The following is a 22,618-nucleotide window of genomic DNA, read 5'->3' as shown; positions in this document are numbered from 1 at the left end:
GCAATTCATGGTTTTTAATTAACAGTAAATTACACAGCCTTCAGCTGCATGCCTGCAACAGATGGGAGGTTTCTGATCATAATGATATCAAAACTACAATGTTGGCAGAGACATGCTGAAACATTATAAAATTATAAAACTTGCATTTACTGGCTAAATTATCTTCTCAACACAAATCTAATTGCATCTTATCTTCATTACAATTGTAGTTATTGTTATCTTAACATCTATCTAAAGCCTCTTTTTTTTTTGCCATTTCTGGTCAATTGTAACATGTGATCAAAATGACTCCTGCATGGCTGTTACCCAGGGGTTCCTCTGGCAGCACTGTAGACAAGCTAGACTTGTTTAACGTGGCCAAGGCAGCTTTATGGATGCAATCAATTCCACAGGCTCTCCCCCTCCTCACTTCATAGAGTTATTGATCGCATGTCCATTTAACTCACAAACACTACTGTAGCCAGCAGAGCAACGTCTCTACAGTCACCAGCATTTTAAGTGAAACCAACAGGACCTAATAAGCCATGGAGAGCTCCATGTGCAGCCACACACACACACCACTCAAGGTAAGAGAAATGATGTATGTGTATTGATTGAGAAAAATGCTGTATGCGTTTAAGAGTCACCAGACTTTAACCATATTCAGCGTTGGAGAATGAAGACACTTGTTTGTTACCTGCGGAATTTAAACTAAATTGTGACCATGGTTATTGATTTAATTCCATCATATAATGATCCCTATTCTTCACAGCTGAGCATATGTAAAGAGCTCTGCCTAGTGAAACACTTTTAGTGTAGCTGTTGTGGTTATATTAAGACTTCTCTACCCTCTGCTGGCAAACTGAGTGTATTACCAAGTGCTAACAGTATTAGAGCAGTCATGAGAAGGTCTTGACAGATTTGAAAGATATAATTGGTTAACATGCCATCTGATTAAAGCCGTTTGTATTACACATAGGGATGAATTTGCTTGTAAATCAGTGAGGAGATATGATAGTCATTGCATTTTATCTGTATTTAAATAAGGCTGGTATGTTGTATTTTTTAAAATCATTTCAATATGTATTATTCCATGTAATGAAGCTCAAATACTTCCAGTATGCGTTCTGAATATTTATTTTCTGACACTCATGAAGACCAAATTACCAACAATTTATGAAATGTGATACCTGAGCTTTACATGCTACGACAGGTATACGTACACAAATTAAAGCATTTGCTGCAAATACAGCACAACTATGATGAATAAAGAAATAGTGTAGAACAAAATATAGAAGAGATTATACAATTGCAAAAATTGACAAACAACTTTGGTACTTAGCTGCTATGTATTTTATGTCTCATAATTCATTCAGCATTGCTGAACATTACAAAATTAGCTGATACACATTCCAGATCATATTCCATATTCCAGATCATATTGGCAAAATTGATATAAAATATCTTAAAAATATATAGCTCTAAAAAAAACCCAAATGTAATCTCTTTTAAATCTATTGTATGGCCATGTATACTCAACTCAAATTTCCAGCAACAAGTGAAAAAATATAAAACCTTGTTGTGCATCCTGTATATAGAAAAGAAACAATATGTAGCAATACACAGTATACAAGGTTCTTAAAACTAGGTAAACATTGCATTGATAGTACTAGTATGGCATGCAGGTTTGCGGTTTGTGTATAGTGCATATAGATAAAGGCAGAAAACTGATATTTATAGAACATTTCTATATTGTAGTAGTCCCCATTTCCTTTTCAGTCGTTGCCCCCACAGAACTTCAGTAGGAGTTTCTTGTAGTCCCCAGATGTGTCTCCCTGTCAATGAAATAAATAAATCAGCAAATGTGTCTCACAAAATCTTGTGTACTTGTTGCTTTTAAATCATCCATGCGACTGGAGGGTAATTTGTATTTAGCACAATATATGATGAAGATACTTACAGAGATGTGTGTGTACAGTGACTTTCCGTAGTTTTTCACATACTCCTGGCGGATATCCAGCATGTCGACCTCGGAACGGGAGACCATGATCCGGATCAGGGTTGTGTCTTTGGTCCCAGCTCCCTGAACACATGCACATACACACAATTAGTAACATAAATTAAATATTGTGCTACACTAATTTAGTTATGTATAGAAAATAGGGGTGTGCAAAACAATCAATTCATATTCACATCGCGATTCAAGCTCTACCGATTCAAAATCGATTCATAGAATTCCAAATTTTTTTATTTATTTTTAAATTGTAGGTCTACTGCAATCACATGGGAAAAGTAACTACATTTACATACTGTGAATCATTATTTTGAATCGAGAATCGTTTTTTTGAATCGAAAATCGATTTTGAATCAAATCATGAGCCTAAAAATCGATATCGAATCGTGACATTTTCTGAATCGTGCACCCCTAATAGAAAATGACTAGCCAATCAATACAGGGTTTCTCACCTTCATGGCCTTGTAAAGTCTCTCAGCAAAGTAGGCAGCTGTGTTCTTAATACACTTTACTGAAACAGAAAATAGTTACTTATCACCAACACAAGCACAGCGTACTCATTAATTCATACTCTTTTTTTAAAGATTTGTATTAATTGTTTTAAACATACTTTGTCTCTTAAATGCACTGTAAAAAAAAAACACCTAAATATTCATCACTGCATGTTGAGTTGAGGATAATGAAGAAACGATACTTATGTGCTATCTGAAAAGTGATTATGGAAAATCAAGCTATGCATACACACAAAAGAATATAACAGGATGGCAACAAGAAGAATTAAAGCTGCATTAATCAATATTTTCATATTCAATGAAATTACTATGTGGACTCTGAAGGAGGTGTCTCTTGTAAACACAAACCTCTAGAGGGTTATCTGCAGCTCTACTGAGCTTTTTGCCTGTTTGATCCCAGCACATTTACCGTCTGGTTGAGTCTACCCATTTTCATCAAAACAACCCCCCCATTGACAGCAGCAGGCAGCTGTTTAGAGCAACAAGCTCTGATGTATGCTACCTGTCCAGCACCAAAAGGCAGATTACGTTAAGCATAACGTTTGCAAGTAGCTGATGGATGAAGTCAAACATCTAGAAACTAAAGAGCCAGATATTTTTCTCAGGAATTGGTAGAGACTAAAACAGAGCTAAAAGGAGAGTGAATATTAGATTTATCAGGTGGCAGGAAACATGACCGCCATAGGGTGATAATGTTGCTCTCTGTCTGCTAAAAGTTTAAGTCAGGGCTGTGTTTGTCAGCTTGTTTCTGGGATATTCTGCCCGCTAGTGACCAAATATTCATTAATGGAGCTTTAAAGCAACTTATATATTGAAAACAATGTTTAGGTGAAATCAGAAACAAAAACACTGTCCAAAAGAGAGAAACGAAACACAGCATCAAAACCGATGGCAGACATTCAACATTGCACCACACACCACCTCACAATGAAAACTTATAGACTGGTTGTGCAAAAAAATCGGAAGGATTCAAATAAATCACATCTAAAAACAGGTTACTGTACCATAACCCTGAGAAATGTTGGCAAAAAAGGGGGAAAAAAGAAATTATGCATTTAACAACTTCCACCAGTTCTTTTTCAAAAGTGTATTAAGACAGCTGTAATACAATATGTAACATAATGAGCATGGAAAATGTTTAAATGTTATGTCAAACATGTATTGGCAGACAACCTTACACTTGTCATTAACTAATTATGTGGAGCAGATTCTGATTCTCTCATTACATGGGTGTGACCTATCTAAGACTAGACTTGAATAGGTGTGTGTGTGTGTGTATTCTTACCCACTGCCAACATTCCACTCTCAAGGTCTCCGGACATTTCCCTGCTGATGCTCTTCTCGATATCCCTGCCACACATCTGCTGGTACTCAAGAAAAACTACACACACACACACACACACACACACACACACAAACAAACACACACAAACACACACAAACACACACAAACACACACAAACACTCAGTACTATAGCTAACAAGGCACTAAGGTTTCATTTGTGGCCTGATTCTCCTTTAATGTGTGTTTAAATGTTGAACCTTATGTTAGATTATGCTTGTGAACATGTCTCCATAAAGAATACCTGCTCTGAGATGGGGTTTGCTCCTGGCACACAAAATAGCATTAAACTTGGATTCATCTGTTCCCAGCTTGTTTTCTCCAGCAGCATACAGGGCCTATAAGGAGAACAGCAATGCAATGTCTTTTGTTTAGTATATGATCTCCATTAGATGTGCCCTTAAGCACAGCTACTCTTTCAGGGTATTTGCAATCAATAGTACAAGAAAATAACAATAGAAGACAGTGTTTCCCACAGGTTGAGAATTTACTTGTGGTGGTGGGTGGCGCAGGATGTGACAGCGGGTGCGTAATGGCTGGGTGCAGTAATAATGGGTTCAGTTATAAACTAGTTAAACGAAGGTTAAAACAATGACTACATAGCATTATCAGATCATTTAGAAAGAAATAGCTATTTACATATTAAACAAATTAAGAGTAAATGATGATACAGATAAAAAATATTGCGACACCATGCTGCATCTGACACAATTTCAGGGCATTTATTAGGGCTGCACCATATGAGGAATATGCGATATGCCCTGACGTTGAAAATTGAGATAATATTACTTAGGATAAATAAACAGATTTTAAAATGTAGCCTACTCAGTTCTGCATTTCTGCTGCTTTCAGTATTTTGCTAAAATACAACAAATTTAAAAAGTGGCCATATTATGCTCATTTTCAGGTTCATAATTGTAATTTGAGATTCTATCAGAATAGGTTTACATGGTTTCATTTTCAAAAAACACCATATTTTTGTTGTACTGCACATTGCTGCAGATCCTCTTTTCACCCTGTGTTCAGGTCTCTGTTTTAGCTACAGAGTGAGACATCTCAACTTCTTTAACAGTTGCACATGCGCAGTAGCTAGCTAAGGATTACATGAGCTAGCTAGCTGTTTCTCCAACTTAGAACATTACATTACATGTCATTTAGCTTTTTTTAGTCATGACGCTTTTATCCAAAGCGACTTACAATTGCTATATATGTCAGAGGTTGCACGCCTCTGGAGCAACTAGGGGTTAAGTGTCTTGCTCAGAGACACATTGGTTGATGTATCGCAGTGGGAATCGAACCCAGATTTCCCACACCAAAGGCATGTGTCATATCCACTGCGCCATCACCACCAAGGCAGGATTAGCTGGGAAACTTCTTCTAAACGGGGGTGCACTTCCAACTTTGTGTCACTAGCATGCTAACAGTTAGCCCCCTAGTTTCGGCTAGTTACGTAGAAAGCCGTGCAGATTTTTTAGTGTCCTGAAGGTAGGACACATTCAGAAACCCGTAGCTCACTCAAAACAGCATGGATGTTGTTGTTTTTTAAGTTTGTATGCGTGTGGAAGCACCAGAGACACAAAATAACACCCCAAATCCCAGAAAAAGTGATTTTTTTCATAATATGGGCACTTTAAACAAAGAAATGACAAAAAAGTGTAGCAATGTTGTGCTTCGTCAATTAAATCAGTTGGTTTTTTTTGCGAAATGTTAACAGATCAGCAGATAAAATACCCATAATACTGTACTATCAATACAGAAAGTTACATGTTATTAGTATTAATCTCAACACTGTTCCCTCCTAACTCCTGTTAAACCATATAAGACTAGGGCTATCTAAAGTTCATTTTGATGGTTAGATCATTGTTCGTTTTTTGAAGTGTATTAATCCGTGTTTTGGGGAACAAGCTGTTCTGTACTTTACATGTCCTGCTGCACTCATTTACAGTAGATCTCATCTGAGCAGGTTTCTGTCATTCAAACAACTCTGAGTTGTAGTTTAAAACTTTTACAGCCAATTTAATAAAATTCAGAGTTTTATTCAGGCTCGAGTCCATAAATACAGTTAATGGATATAGGCAGGGAGAACTGAAGGCTCGGTTAGCAATGATTAGCTCTGATTAGCAGTTAGCTCCAGTCAGTGCCGGTTAGCTAGCTCGGGGTAACAACCAGACTGATAAATGACACTCGGGGAGCTTTCACAGCGGCGTGGCCGTGTTGTTTCTACGGTTTTATTAGTACAGTTAATCCCATTGCAAGACCACCAGCAGCATGCTACTACTAACGTAACGATGGCCTCACTGAGCAATAGTGGTGGGTGGATCGATCCGAATATCGATACCAACGTTGGTATTGATCAATACCAGGGTAATAAGATCGATACTTTAGTTTCAGTTTCTCTCCAGTATGCACCGCTGCGGTTTCATCAAAGAGGCGACGTGGCTGTATGTGTAAGTGCCGCTGCTTTAAAAGTGGTCAAGTCCTGTCACACTTTGCTCCTTCTCCCCCCCCCTCTTGTGATTTGATGTTGTACCGTGACGTGACATAGTGGCGCCGGGCAAACAAGCAAGCAAGTTGCCAGGCCCGGCAGTGGCTAGCAGCACACACACACAAGCAGGACAGAGACGGAGCAGAAGAATGGCAGAGAGGAAGAGGAGCGATATGAGGCTATAGTTTCAGGCCAAAAATTAAACAACGGCAAGCTGTATAATTTGTAAACAGGCTGTAAGCTACAGTGGTAACACAACAAATTTATACAAGCATATGGAAATTCTGTCCTTGGCTTTAAATCCAAATGTAAAATCACAAAAACACTTTGTCATGAAAATTCCTCCTCCTTAATTATTAAAAAGTATCGGTATCGGCGATATTGGCCCTGTATTTACTTGGTATCGGATCGATACCAAATATTGCAGTATCGCACACCACTACTGAGCACGTGCAACGCTGACGCTGTTATGCACGCGGTACGCAACTTCACGAGGAGGAGGGGCTGTAAAAAAAAAACAAAAAAAAAACACACCGTTGTTTGGAAAAACAATTTTTAATTCTGATTTTATCTATCTAGGCGGGTCTCAATTTACCAGGGCAGGGTGCCCAAGTAGAACCTATGTATGGGAAACACTGGAAGAATAACCAAGTTGGAGATAAATCAAAAAACATAGTAATAATGACAATGAAGCAGATTTTACCTGAGCATCTTGTTTAGCCAGAGAGATGTCAACATGCTCTCGTTCATCACGATTACCCTGCAAAATACAGGACAGCATATTCCTAGTTAAATCTGATAGTAGTTGCTAAGAGACAGGTATACAGGTAATTCATTTGTATCATATCTTACCTGGGCGAGAGAGATCAGGAGCCTGCGGAAGTGGCCGGAAGTATCGCCACTAATGGCATCTTCCATTGTCTTCTTGTATTCTGAAATGGCAAAAAAGCAATGGTACCAACAAAACAAAAGAGATATTGTACATGGGTTTAATTAAAATTAGGGATGTCCCGATCAGGTTTTTTTGCCCTCGAGTCCGAGTCCGAGTCATTTGATTTTGAGTATCTACCGATACCGAGTCCCGATTCGATACTTCTATAATAATTCAACTTTATAATACCTCCAGACCGCAGACATACTCGCACTTTCCACTTCAAGCTGCTTCCGTGTTCTACTTTGCCGGCATTTAACCAATAGCGTCTCTGCAACAAAGTGATGTCATGCCGCACGCGTTGCTGTTTCTGTGTGGAGTCAAAAGGGTCTAACTCTGTGCCACCGCATAACTATAGATGTGTTAAAAAATAATGAGAATATATATACATATATATCCGAGTCCTGATCGGGAGGTAACGTCCGATTCCGATCGAGTCTGAAACCACGTGATCGGGCCCGATTTCCGATCACGTGATCGGATCTGGACATCCCTAGTTAAAATACATAGGTTCAAGCATTAGTGACTTTTGAAAGCTGATAATCAACATGTGTGGACTGAGTTAAGGAAAAACTCAGGAGCAGCACATCTCATTTCACATATGTGAAGAAGGTTCAGGAGACTTTGATGAATTACACAGGAGGACTTAACGAACTCTCAATTGAGGAGAGTTTAGGATTACACAGTACAGTGTAGGTGCCATCCCAACTTCTGAAGTTCCTGTCTTCCTGAAGGTTTATTTCAAGGGGGTAAGCGTGCATCTGGAAAGCGTACCTCCAATGGGGAGATTCTAGGCTAAGAAGCCATCACCTCCAGTTAGCATCCCATTGACTCCCATTCATTTTGGCTCTGTAGTAGACGTTTTTGTAAAAATAGGCTAACGATTGTGTCATAACCATGCGACTTTCTGTCGCATTGTAGAGAAATTACCGTATAGTCAGGAGAAGCTCGCAGGCAGTTTGGACTTACATTAGCTGTTTAAGTTTAATTACTAATGTTAACTAGCATTTTAGTTAGCAATAATTAGCCTGTGTCCATGTTATCTACATATACCTACGCTCTCCGTCTCTGCAAGATTCGCAATGATTGAGATTTCTCTTGGCACAGCTACCAGAAGACTTTCAGACAGGTTGCTCATGTCACATCTACGTCGTCAAGCTCAGTTGGAGGCTGCGCAGTAACGCTCAGCCATCACCGGAAAAGTGACTTCACTGGTCTTGGTAGAAATATATGGCGTAGCTGTGTCCATTCTTTTACTGGCTATGGTTTATTTACACTCACGCTGGAGGCTTTAAGTTTAGCTGAATCTTCAATGAAAACAAAGATATTGCGGGCGCACAAAACACAGACACGCATAATGTGTTATGTGTTTACTTCCTCCATGATCTTGGCAGTCTTATCATACAATTGTTACGTCTCATCATCTTTGGAGGCACAGAGTTGAAGTACTCTTCTGCCTGGAAAGGTTATGAGGTTATGTTGGCCAATGACCTGAAAGAGACCTGGGCACTACTGCCTCAACTTACATAGCATGAGTTTGTAAGTTAGAAATTCCACCACAGATCAAAGATGGTAATAATTTGAATATTAACAAACATTGTGCAACTGCATTTAAATCATGAGGCACTGAAATTCTTCACTGAAACCAAGACTGATATACCAGCAGCTTTTCAAGCATACTGAAGGTAAGGTGACCACAACCCAATTTACTGGCAAGTACTGCATAAGCATAAAAAATATATAATAACAAACACGAAAATTAAATAAACAAAAAGTATTCATTAGAAAATGGTATGTCTTTCTGTAGTTGCAGTTATGAAACCTTAATTTCAATTTCCTATTATTGACTAAAATGGCTATTACTAAATTACTTTATGTGCAACACATTCCTAGCCAAAACATCTGCATTTACAAATTGTATGGTGATACCAAAATCTAGACAGACTGCACATATCTACTAACATAATAAAACACTTCTGTTATACTTTGTAATAAAGGAAATCACAACAGTAGGGGAAAGCAGTCCATTAACCGCCCTGAGGCATCTCACCTTGTTTGTAAATACGGCTTATCTCCTTGATTTCAGCGTTGGAGCGAGATGACAGGATCTCTATCAGACAGGCTTCATCAGTTCCGGCTCCCTGTTAGGAAGACAGAACAATAATAATAATAATAATAATAATAATAATAATAATAATAATAATAATAATAATTTATACTTTATTGATCCCGCAAGAGAAATTATAATGTTTGCACTCGGTTGTTATTATTACACACAGGCCTGAATTACACACACATGCTCAGTACCTATACATGCACTAATGGAGAGATGTCAGAGTGAGGGAGCTGCCCATGGAAAGGCACCCAAAGCAGTTGGGGGTTCGGTGCCTTGCTCAAGAGCACCTTGGCAGTGCCCAGGAGGTGAACTTGCACCTCTCCAGCTACCAGTCCACCACCATACTTGGGTCCGTATGGGGACTTGAACCGCCAACCCTCCGGTTCCCAACCCTGACTGAGCTACTGCCACCCCAACAATGCACAGTGATAACTTGACAACCTAGTCCTCTGGCAGGCAAAATTCTTCCTGTGTGTTTGTGTTAAGGGAACCTTTATTCAAACATTCAATTAATGCAATTCTTTACATTTTATAACAATGTAACATGTATACATGCTTCTTGATCTAGGAGCCTTTTTCATAACAAGTTTGAAAAACATGCATGTTTTTACAATGCAATACCACATAATAATCTGGGTTTTAATTAATTCTATGTTAACATGAAGCTGGTAAATACTGAAAAAAGTATCAATAGGTTTTGTGCCTGAGCGTTTACCTTTATGGCATTGTGGATCTCAGAGGCATCAAACTCAGAAGGGGTCTTCAATGTGGCCATGACCATACTCCTAAAGTTTCCAGACAGTTCTGAGTGCAGGTCCTTAATCAGATCCTGAAAATGGAAACATGCTTGGCAAAATTAACAACCGTCATTAAGGTCTGAAAAAAAACATACTGCTAGAAGCTCTGTGGCATAGCTATAATGAGCGCTGAAGACATTCCAACCCCCTCTCCATTCTACTGGCAGCCACAGCACCTGTTGTCTGCTTGTCATCATTACACACTGCTAGCTAATGCATACTGAGCCACTTATATTCTAAATTCAGAAATTGTGGGTTTTTTTAAGTAAATACTCATCTAATGGAAAATGGCATCAGGTATCACATTAACATTAAACACTTAACAATAAGCATAAACAGGACGTTTACCTTGCCATAGGAAGTTTTGTAGGCCCGGAGCAAAGGAACGCGCTGCTTGTTAGAGCGACTACCCAGTAAGTCGATGATGGCTTGCTCATCAGTTCCTGCACAGACAAGCCCACACCGTTGAATGAGAAGCAGACTACAGATAAAGAAATGTTCCAATTCAAAACATTTCATACATATGTACAAGTGACATTTATACTTGAAAATGACAAATATCTTTATATATGCAAAAGCTTTCATCTAAAGAAAGTTAAGTTGGTCATCAACTATCTTAAGCCTGTCAGCGAACAGTCATAGAATGTCTTTAATTAGCTTATATCATTTTAAAATATGTCAAGCTGTATCTTTGTCCCTTTACATATAAGTGAATTTGTGCACAATGATTTATAAAATGTAAGTTTTTCATCGATCAAAAATTCATTTTTATCCATCATCCTGAAAAAAAGACCATAAAAAGATGACTACCGGTAATTAACTTAACACTTAGTTGACTATGATCCTTACAACCAATTAGTTAACTAAATAATTAAGAAAGGGCAGCCCAAATGAATACAGTTAGAACACACTTCCCAAATAGACAACATCCAGTGAATCATGTGCATCTGGAGGATATTATTAAGCATTCTGTCCATAGTGCTCACCAAAGCCCTTCATGGCCTTCCTCAGGACCTCCACATCTCTAAGTGGGTCAGCTCCAGGAAAGTCCGTGATTGTTCCCCTGAATCCTCTCTGAGATAACAACACAGCCATTTCCGCAGTGCAACAAGTGTTATTTAAACGAAAAGCTCATTATGTTTTAGACATTACGTTGTAAATGTATAGTGTGTGTGTGTGTATTTGACACATAACAACAGAGAGCCATAACACAAAGGTTTTTTTTTTGTTAACCTATAGGGTCAAAAGGATTTTTTTTTAGTGTTTCTTACGTTGACAGGTGGAGCAATTGGCATGGCTCCTGGGGTGTAGGCTGGCATGGATGGATTTGGTGAAGGGGCCTGTGGGTAACCTGGCACAGGTGCTGGTGCTCCCCCATAACCAGGCATGGATGGGTTTGGTGATGGTGCTCCGGGGTACCCGGGCATTGGCTGGCCAGGCTGACCAGGCTGACCAGGTTGACCAGGCTGACCAGGGTAGCCCATCCCTGGGCCTTGGGGGTGTTGCATGTTCCCTCCTGGCTGTGGGTACAGGCCATATGACTGTTGGTTAGGGATGGGGGAACCATACCCGCCAGGCTGAGTGGCAGGTGGGTGACCCCCAGGGGCTTGGGCGAACATGGATGGGTTTTGATTAAACCCCCCCATGACAGCAGAGATCTGGTTGGCCTGTGATTTGGAAAGATTGGCATCTCATAATATGTGTACAGACATTTAAGGATTATTTCATGCAAAGCACAGGTAGCTGGTCACACCTTTATTGGATTAGATTTATTTATCATATTTATTGAATTAATCAATGTTTAACACATTTCCAAGTAAATGCCCTTTTATCCTGGATCTAACTGAAGTTAATGTTCCTGACATTTTGAATTTTTCCAGTTACACGATGTACAAGTATCCAAATGAAGTGTGGCCATGCTACCATAAGATGGAAATTAAGATATCTGATGACAGATAATAAGAAAATAACATAGACAAGACAAGGACTCACTGAAGTAAAGGGGATAATTAGAGTTGCATTATGTAGATTGATAGGTTTAAGAAGCATGAATAACAATTAACTATGTGACTGTTTTTTTATGCAAGTGACCTAGAAAAAGAAGCTGACAGAGAAAATGGCGATGGTGAGGATTTAAAGATGCAAACGTTTGGAAAAGTCTTACCACAAAGTGAAAAGATGTGATATTCCATGAATGGCTGTGTAATTAATTCTAACTGGAATAGTCAACGCAATAACGTGATGATGTTGCATTACACATATTTTAAGAATTTTCTGGGTGCAGGTGAAGGTAATTTGTTAGGCTAAACCTACCATGCCAGCCATGTATCCAGGGTTGGATAAGCTGTCAAGACCAATGGAGGGATAGCCACCAGCAGGGCCACCTCCCCAGCTGCCTGCAGCAGACAACAAAGACAAAGCTGTTCAGGAAAGTTGAGGATGCATTGAGAATATTAGCTTGAGACAGGAATGACTCTTCTTCCTGGAACTTCCTTTTTCTCACTTTCCAACTAGTTAACAGGTAACTGAAAGAGAGTTAGTTGCAAAGAATAGGAGTACTATGTGAAAAAAGGACTGTGGGACTTGCTTCTCTTAGCAACAGCAGAAGTTTGTTTGTTTTTGAGGGGAAACGATTCTATTCCTCTGTTAACTATAGGTCTCATGATCCCTGTTTCCTACACACATAACATAACTGACTCACCCTTTCTAAGAAAGAAGCACCAGGACACATTAAGGCTACATTTGCATTGCTACGTTTTGGTTTTTAAGCAAAGTTTTCAGCCAAAAGCGATCTCCGTGCACACAAGTGTTTTTAGTTCCAGTAGAAGAACTAACCTCTGTTTAATCTACCACGCCCAAACCGCACATCTCATCAACATTCTCGTATACTGGGCATATACAGGAGGCAGCATGTATACTCCGCCCGTTGGTGGTAGTTGCCATTGTAACGTTAGTAGCTTAGTCTCAAAAGTGAGACTTCATGACCAATAAGACCCGATCAGGCGGCGAAACGTTGGTGTCATTGTTGGTGTTGCCAAAGGTCTCCTTTTGCGGCTGTTGAGACCAAAACACAATCCAGTAGATTTCAAACCAAAACGGGTCAGAAGTGTTTTCAAATGTCTCCGGTTTAGGGGCTCTGAAGCGCAAGAGCTGTGTGAATGCACTCTGTTTCACTTATTTTTTAAGTCACCATAATGTGATGATTGTGTTGCTCTTTATGTGCAATATATGTGTTTTATGTGAAATAAAACCATAAATGATTTATTTCAGTTAGCCTAATAGCTGGTTTGATTTGCATTGAGAGATGATTTTATGGAAAGTACCCCATGACAATCTCTAGGTATGGTGAAGGGTATGTGATGATGTGGGGCTATTTTAATTCCAAAGGCCAAGGGAACTTTATCAGGATGCATAGTATCCTGGATCCATGAAATAACTGGCCTTTAAAAATAAAAATCTGCCTTGCTCTATGGGAATTTAACATAGGGGTGTACTTACTTATGCCCCCTGTATTTTAAGGAAAAACATTTTTTTTTTTACGATACACTATTCATTCACAAAGAAAATTGGTGTCCTTAAATATTGGATTTTTCCTCATTTTTTTAATTAAGGCATTAAGATCAATTAAAGATGATTTTTTTTATTCCTCTTTTTAGTCAACTTTAGCATGGGTGTCCTAATTTTTTCGCATGGCTGTAGATGAGAAAGTAGGCATTTTTTGATAATATATTTCACAAATGTCAAACTATTCCTTTAACAGTGTGGCACGATGGCTTACCTTGTGGCGGTGCCTGTGGATAGCCTCCAGCCTGTGGTGGATAGCCTCCAGCCTGAGGTGGATAGCCTCCAGCCTGTGGAGGATAGCCACCTGGTTGAGGAGGGTAACCGCCTGGCTGCTGCGGGTAGCCTCCAGCTTGGGGAGGGTATGCTCCAGGCTGAGGGGGGTAGGCACCAGGTTGTTGAGGAAAAGCCCCAGGCTGTTGTGGGTATCCACCTGCCTGAGGGGGGTATCCAGGGTAGCTCATGGCTTTAAACATAAAACAGAACTGTCAAAAATCAAAGTGCTGCCAAACATGACCTATTAAAAAAAAAGTAAGAATCATCTTGTGCAGCCACCTAGACAAAAATGCATTTTATCTGTTGGTAAAGGACAATAAAAAGAAAGAACACGTGGACGGGTTAGATCAGTGGGTAGAGCAGGTGCACATATACTGAGAGGTGTATGCCTCGACGCAGAGGTCCAAGGTTCGAATCCGACCTGTGACGATTTCCTGCATGTCTTCCCCCCTCTCTCTCTCCTTTCTCGCCTAGCTGTCCTGTCAAATTAAAGGCGGAAAAGCCCAAAGAAATAATCTTAAAAATAGAAAGAACACTATGCTGTTAATGGCACCTATAGACTGTAAAACATATTGACCTTGACATACAAGAGAGTTGAAAACACACCCAGCTCTAATCCTGCCCCTCCCCATCCTCAGGACACAATTATTCCCTGACAATGACATGAATAATCTGGATTTCTCCGAACTGGTTCACTTCTAGACTATGTCTGCTTTGATAAATGTAAGTGTATAGTTTGTTGTTATACTGGACATACTAGTCTGCTAGGTAGGTAGTAGGGTTGCACGATATTGACAAAATGTGATATTGCGCTATCGATTATGAATATTGCGATATCGATATTAATTTCGATATTTTTAAACATATGTAAAATTACTAAAGTTACGGGAAAACGCATCAAAATAGATTCATAACAAACAAGGTTTATTTCAACTGACGGTCGTATTGGACTGGTACAACATGAATAAATAAATAGCGACCATGTCTATAGAACAGGACATGTTTTACTGGTTGTACAGTATAAAATATATAAATAAAGAGAACAGGACACAACTTTTCTTTCGCTTCTCTGATTCGTTCCGTTTTGTTGTCTCTATTTCTTAACTTACACTGTCACACTGTTGAAATATGCACACATGTGGTACGCTCCATAGGGTTTGTCACGTAGTGGCCCTGTGCGTTGACGTGCACTAACATGTACAAGTGGCATGGTAACTGGCCAATAAAACATGATAATTAAAGCGTTTCAACCGGGCTCTAAATCAAACACAACTGAGCCACACAGCCACAGACGGGACGCAGCGCTCCACAAAATAAACAAAATATTGCATACTTATTGCGACACTTTTGATATAATATTGCGATAACGATATTGAGTCGATATATCTTGCACCCCTAGTAGGTAGGTTCCTCGACTCAGTGTAGTGCTTTTTAAATGTCCCTATATATATTCACCGGTCTTTGCTTTTTAATATAACAATGTAGGCTAAATGTCACTGTCAATGCAATATAATAAATTGCAAACTCCTTATTCCAGGGCTGTTGGATCACAAATATTTTTAGCTAAGTAGTGGGGTGTTGTTGTTTTTGGTTAAGCATGGTATGACAAGCCTGTGTTCCAATATGCCTACTTGTTCCATGGTAATGCTGACTTCAGAGGACTTAAATGGAACAGTCTTCTCTGCTTTGCATTTTATGGACACAAAAAAAAAGATGTTGCTGTGTTTGAATGAGCACAAGGAGCAGGGAAGCAACCCTATAAAATACAGAGGTAAACCGCAAAGGATAGAAGCATTTAAATTCAGTACAGCATTTATTCTATAACATACATTCAGATTGTTCTAGGTAAAAGCTATCCAGTCACAATGACTTCGGATCTAACTGTTACATAAATACTTTTAACCTCTTATACACGTCATACTCATGCCCTGCCTTCTGATGTCAAAACACTTTAACTGATGCTGATTCTAAGTGCTCTTGTGAAATACTTTATCAACAGTTAAACACACATTTGGTCGGAACAAATGTGGTTTGTCTACTTTAGGGTGCTTCAGGTTCAAACAGATCACACCTTTCTGCTTTCACAATTCAAACTGTGAGACAAATGTGAACTGACGAGAAGCACAGTAACTGTTAACCACTGCAAATCCTAACACCAATGCACACAGTCATATTTGTTTAGGGAGTTGGGGTCCGAGTAAAGACATTTATCGTTTCAGGTTTAAAGTCACCAATATGAGGTAATTACAACTGCTTACGGTGTAACAATGCAGTGACGGTTACTATTAGCTAGCTAATCTTAACATACATAAATGGCTTGATTTAGTTGAATTTTGTTGTGACGCTGGGCGTGTCAGTTCCCTCACTTTAAAACTGGTGAAGTTTGATGGTTCGGCGAAGCACAAAACATACTATTGACTTTATCATGGCTAACGTTAGGGAGAACAAACACTGCACTAATAGTTAACATGCAAAACAGATTGCGTTAGGCCATTGAAAATACATATACTAACACAAACAAAAGTTACCGTTTTGAACTGTACGCTAGCCAATACAACGTTGCTTTAGGCCTGTAGATCTGTTAAAACAAGCTAGTTAATACCTCCCTAACGCTATCTAGCTAAGCTTGCTGACCAAAAATAGGCAGAAATCCAGCAGCATTTTGAAGCTACAATCTAAGCAGAGCATTTTAAATGGTTGAGCTAAAGGCACTGTTAAGTTAATAAGTAGCCTATGTGTGCAATAACGTTGACAGGCTAACGACAGCGTCGAGAACAGCAGAGCAACGTTGGACCAGAAAACGACTCCAAATATAGTTGCTACTTATCCAAATATAACTTATAACGTGAGCTAATGCATCATACATTACTCTAACTCGACCTAGTAGTTGTTCGATTTTAGCACTTACTTTAGTCTGCTTGTAGTCTCTTCCTGGATGGACGTGATTCTTTGACCAGCAGCAGATTTGACTAAGCTAAACTGGAATGGGGTGGGACTCTGTCATACTTTCCATTTAAAGAACCCACCCATATATCTGCCCGTCACAGAGCCGTGATGTGACAACAGCAAATATGTGTTCACCCCTAGACATAGCTAGCTACATACGTGAACATTTACGACATAATGGAAAATGTGGAAGACCGACGTCACATAAATATGCCACAATAGAGCTGTTTTAGGTGTGCTACCTAAATATAAAACTAAGTTAAACCGCCTATCACTTTTGTGTTTACTGACACACATTTAACAATTATTAATGTGATAATCAACGTTACAGAAATATAAATTACAACCGGGTCTGTACATTAAATTAATAATACTAATAATAAACTTATTTCATATAGCTTTCTTCTCAAGTGCTTTACAAAAAATAACCAGCAGATAAAAACAAAACAACACAGGGATCATACACAAACAAGGGAAAAATGATGTTACAAAAAGCAATAATAATAATGTATTTATTTTTTAACTAGAATAAAGATGTGTGTACAGTACTGTAGGCCTGTGACTATAGCCTAGTTATTATTTATGTGGTTATGTGATAATAATCAACAACAAGGAAGTGAAAGTTTTACCTATACCTCCACGTCACTGATCCTACCTTAAGAAGAAAGCTACATACCATTATACATTTATTATTATTATTATTATAGGTGTGGTATATAATAATTATTATTATTATATACCACACCTGTACTCTGTACTTTGTGTGTGTGTGTGTGTGTGTGTGTGTGTGTGTGTGTGTGTGTGTGTGTAAGGACATTTGCCACAAGATGGAGCTCTTTTAACAGTTTTTTCCACACCATACTGGCCTGCCTGCCACTTTCAGGTTGGCTTGGAGGCTGGGACATGCTGGAAAGGCCTGAGAGCCATGGATCGGGGCTGGTTTTTAGGTGCTGATTTTGATGATCGTTTAACTAATTTGATTGATCGGTCTTTTTTAATGGTGCTTATTCACCAATGATCCAGCGTTTCTGTTGTTGGACACAATATAGAAATATTTTTTCAGACGGAATTATTGACAGAGTTTGGAACTTAACTAGCTACAAGTGAAACACGGTTGACTTAATGTTAGCCCTCGGGGTTAGGGTAATAATTAACATAGGTCACACTCCAAATATTAGTCATTTAGGTGCAACTGCTCACCTCTGACCCTGAATAAACAAAACACCTATCACCACACCAACCCCACACACACACACACACACACACACACACACACACACACACACACACACTCAATTTCAATACCTATAGACAAACAAATGTTATTAATGATTGGCTACAGTACAAGTAAGTAGGCTAAGTAATAGGCCTACATGTCACCATATGGCTCAGAGATAGTCATTTAAATTGTTTTATTTTATTAATTGATGTAGCAGAATATGTAAGCTAACCTTTTGGTAAAGCTGAGCTGGGTTAAAGAGCTAGAATAGGCAGATGAACCATTTGTCTCATCCAGTGGGCCAGCAATGAATATTCATATAAATCAGGCGCTGATTGGCCTGCGTCCTCGGTGACGTACAGCCGTCCTCATTACATATTCAAAGAGCCTCTCTCTGCCCCGCTGCAATAAAGGCAGATAGCGGTCCATGGGGAGCAGGGGAACACTTTTTATACTGACATGTTAGCGCAATGACTTTTGAGTAACATCTAACTGGGACGAGGCTCCCGGCGTGAGGAGGACAGGGCCCTTTACGGGAAGAAAAAAGGAGCACTTGCCATCTGCCGGGAAACTGGAACGAAAAACAAGACGGCAAAAGAGTTAAGACCAGTCCAAGATTCAGCGGTGGAAAATCCAGTTGAGCCATTTGAATTGAAAGATGAGCTTGTTGTCTGCCATAGACACGAGTGCCTCCGTGTACCAGCCTGCACAGCTTCTGAACTGGGTCTATCTCTCCTTACAAGACCCCCACCAGACCAGCGCTTTTGACGCATTCAGACCCGAACCCAACTCTTCCCACCCGGATCACAGTTTCAGCAAGACTCCCGCAGCAGCGGATTTGAGCTCTTCCCTGAACTCAAACTATCTCAACAACTTTTTTCAGCTGCAGCGGAATGAGGTGAAAGATTGCATGCATATAGCCAGATATCTAGAGTAGCCTATTTCAGATTGTAAGATTGCGGTTGAGTTAGGCTGCTGGCCTATAGTAAGAAACCGATTTGGATGTTGCACGTCTGTTCAGCAAATGTTTTAGCATGTACAGCATAGGCTATTCTGGTAGGATACATAACCGCTATCATAGGCTATTTCTAATATGACATTAACTTCAATTAGTCTTTAAATCAACAATTTAAGGGTAGGCTATTTTGAATATTGTTGAACAACACTCGTTATAAACAATATATCAGAACATTTATTAGGCCAAGTTTTTATACTTGATATAACACAAGAAGTAGCTATAAGCTAGTGAAATTAAATATCACTAAAAATAAAGGAAATACTGTATTTCTATAATTCCACAGGCGGTAATCAGTACACTAATATTCAGTAGTGACACAGACAGTGCCTACTCTGAATACCTCAGTTATATCCTAATTGCAGGAATAATATGGTATTGTTTGAAAAATTTAATTTGGGTTTAAGCTTCTTAAATCTTAAATAAGCAAGTACGATCTTATTAGATATTATGCTATAGTTAAATATCAATCAACAAAGTGTCTTAGTAAAATTCCCTTTCCCTATAATGTCATTAAATAATGTGTGATAAAGAGGTCTGTTTTCAGCATGCTGATGAGTTATGGTTACAATTAAAGGAGAAACTGTTGAGCCAAAATGTGTTTTAATCAGACATGTCTTAGATCAGAAAGGTAAAGAGGGAAAGATGAAAATAGATTCCCCTGCACGCCTCTGTCTGGAAAGAGCGGGCCACTGCAGCCTCCTGCTGAGGTCTGCTGTATCTGACTTCTTCAAATAGACTGGTTGTGCAAACAAAATCAATCCTTGTGTGCATATAGTCTATTTTTGTAGCTCAGTGTAATTTTAGGAACAAACATGCTAATAAATAATGTGTGCAGGGTGCAAACCTGATACTGCAGGCCATACTATGCAAAAAGGAGGCCGCCACCACACCCACCCACACATACTATACATACAGCACACACAGAAAAATAACATATATACAGCAAGCTTCCCAGAGTGTTGATTACACTGCAGTTTAGTTTCTTAGATCTATGTTAATATGACGCTATGTGTTGGAAACTCTAGGAAACAGAAGTAGTGGATGGATGGTGTATTCACCATCTAGAGCCAGTGTCCATTATTATGGTGGTAACCATAGAGGCCCTTTGAAGTAATTTAACATGAAACAGTCCTCTGAAAATTGGGTGTGCACAATATACATTACACGCAATTGTGTAATGCCATTCAATCCGCATGAGTATAAAGGGTTTCAAACTGAGGGAACACAAACAGTCTGGAAACAGTTTAAGGGGTGGGGGGCATTTTGCAACTTACTATACCGAGTAAGCCAAGTAAAATAAACCGCTGCAGAGATTTGATGATGAGATGAGTAATGCAAAATGTGGTTGTTTTCGCAGTGGAGGATTACACAAAAGTCCAAATAAAGTGAAACAGTGATAATTATTTTATATGTAATTTTATTTTTGTCACTTTTTCTTCCATTGTAACCTAGTTCTAGTCTAGAATTTGAACATGTATAGCCATTCTGGACTAATCTAACCCTATAGTAATTTCCTGTGGAATTTATTCTACCCATGATACCAGTTGTGTTCTCATTGTGTGCCCAACGCATACATACACATCCATCGCCACACACATAAACACACAACCTCCTGCTGAGTCTCTCACTCACTCCCTCCCTCACTCCCACTCCCTTCCTCACTCACTCACTCACTCACTCACTCACTCACTCACTCACTCACTTTACTCACTCACATACACAGACAGACACACAAAATAAACAAACTCTCTCCCCACCATTAGCAGATGTGTGTGAAATCAGTTTCCTTTGGGCTGACAGTAGAAGGTTTCAGGCCAAACTGAAAAAATGTGAGGAACATAAACTGAGCAAAGTTTACTGTTTTATATTTGTTAAAATAATTTAACAACCAAGACTTAATTTCAGTGATTTTATAAACATGCACATTTCCTCAAGGAGAGGTAATATACGCAACACAGCAAAAAATAATGACAGATGGAAAACTTGAGAAACTACAGAGCCGTAATGCTTGATTTACGACGACTACATGCAGTAAATGAACATGAGTCTTAAAGCTGGAGCTGGTTAGCAAGACAATCTCACAGCCCGCAGATAAAGATTTGGCTTTCAGCCCTGGCCAGGTTGCCAAGTCGAAGGTTTCTGTGCTGTGCAACACTAAACATCAACAGTAAAATCATTTCCCAGACACAAATCTGTCCCCCAAAAAGAGACATGACCGTCAGTGGAGGAGGAAGAGTTTATCTGTGGATTCCATGCACTCACTGATGTTTTTACTTGTGGGTGGTGTCTCAAATATTTTCCATTGTTGCAGTTAAACTATCAAATGTCAAGGCAGATGACAAGTTAGACCGTTTGTTTAGCAACTTGTCCACAGGGGTTAATAACCTGACCATCTGAAAATGGAAATGTCTGTGCTAAAATCAACATCATTTTACCCAGAGTTCAATTCCTGTCAGTCGTTTCTGGATCGTATTTGAACTCAGGAACACACGAATGAGAAGGGAAATAAGGAACTGCAGGCAATGCTTTCCCTGTTATTACTATTCAGAGGGCATCTTCTATGAATTCACCGGGCCCTGTGGCATGCAAAACTGCAATCTGTGGCTCCGAGCAGACTGCAAACACTGACCATGGCTAGTTTACCACTAACAGTGCATGGTGACATTGCTGATGTTCCACAGGCTGGCGAGGGAACATGCCTCCCATCTTGTTTACAGTGAGTCATCCTCTGTAAAGTCCTGTCTTTCTCTGTGGACATGCTCAGTATTTTTCCAGATCATGAGCACAGCTAGGCCTCTCGCCAGATGTTCTGAATTTAATGAGAGAAATTATGTTGGAGGGATTTTTTTATCTTCATTTTTTGGCACAACAGAAATTAGGACAGAAAGCACTCAAAGGAAGTTGGTGATTAATCTCAGCATTTTGAACACTCAAAAACCAGAAATGCAATATTTTATCTTGATACTATCTTGTATGTGGTAACGTTTTCCAGCATACTGTACAGGTCAACAAGTCGCATGTTATGAAACTAAAAGTTGGTGACTGTATGTGAATTGAGTGTAAAGGCACCCCAACATGGTTGTTTATTTTATTTACAATATGTTATATATGACAAACCTTTTCTGATATTATTCTTATTTTGTAGGCCTTAAACAACAACGTGTATAAGAACGTGTCACCCTATGGCTCCCTTAACAACATCGTGGATGGACTCAACACCCTGACGGACCATTTCTCAGACCTTTCCCTTTCTTCAGAGCCAAGAAAACCAAACAAAAGACCCCCACCCAACTACTTATGCCACCTGTGCTTCAACAAGGGCCATTACATCAAGGACTGCCCTCAGGTGAGGCTCATACACACATATTTTAGTGCCTTATTTTGATCCAAGCCAATGATGGTACTAAAAGCTGTGCTTGCTC

General features: G+C 39.3%; 2 protein-coding genes across 6 annotated transcripts in view; one reads left to right on the top strand and one right to left on the bottom strand.

Moving 5' to 3' along the window:
- Positions 1-1,100: 1,100 nt before the first annotated feature.
- Positions 1,101-17,181, bottom strand: anxa11a (annexin A11a). Of its 4 annotated transcripts, none has more exons than XM_031306484.2 (15): positions 16,922-17,181; positions 13,955-14,203; positions 12,490-12,572; positions 11,448-11,843; positions 11,163-11,250; positions 10,525-10,619; positions 10,095-10,208; positions 9,314-9,404; positions 7,185-7,264; positions 7,036-7,092; positions 4,092-4,185; positions 3,791-3,886; positions 2,446-2,504; positions 1,940-2,062; positions 1,101-1,814 (listed from the first exon to the last, which is right to left on the bottom strand). In XM_031306484.2, the coding sequence occupies exons 2-15, from the start codon at positions 14,199-14,201 to the stop codon at positions 1,755-1,757; spliced, it is 1,683 nt and encodes a 560-aa protein (XP_031162344.1). In that variant the 5' UTR covers positions 14,202-14,203; positions 16,922-17,181; the 3' UTR covers positions 1,101-1,754. The 4 variants fall into 4 exon arrangements, with proteins under 4 accessions (XP_031162344.1, XP_031162335.1, XP_031162352.1 ...); XM_031306475.2 differs by having other exon boundaries at positions 13,955-14,222; positions 16,922-17,080; XM_031306492.2 differs by having other exon boundaries at positions 11,448-11,696; positions 13,955-14,222; positions 16,922-17,079.
- A 1,383-nt stretch (positions 17,182-18,564) lies between these two features.
- The window catches only part of zcchc24 (zinc finger, CCHC domain containing 24), a 35,054-nt gene continuing 31,000 nt past the window's right edge, over positions 18,565-22,618 (top strand). For both annotated transcript variants that reach the window (XM_031306452.2, XM_031306442.2), the window contains exons 1-2: positions 18,565-19,076; positions 22,342-22,542. In XM_031306452.2, the coding sequence (XP_031162312.1) occupies positions 18,837-19,076; positions 22,342-22,542 (441 nt within the window). In that variant the 5' untranslated portion in view covers positions 18,565-18,836. The remainder of the gene's footprint in view (positions 19,077-22,341; positions 22,543-22,618) is intronic.

Source organism: Sander lucioperca, chromosome 15, assembly GCF_008315115.2.
Source record: "Sander lucioperca isolate FBNREF2018 chromosome 15, SLUC_FBN_1.2, whole genome shotgun sequence".
Lineage (NCBI taxonomy): Eukaryota > Metazoa > Chordata > Actinopteri > Perciformes > Percidae > Sander > Sander lucioperca.
This window is presented reverse-complemented; position numbering and strand designations above follow the sequence as displayed.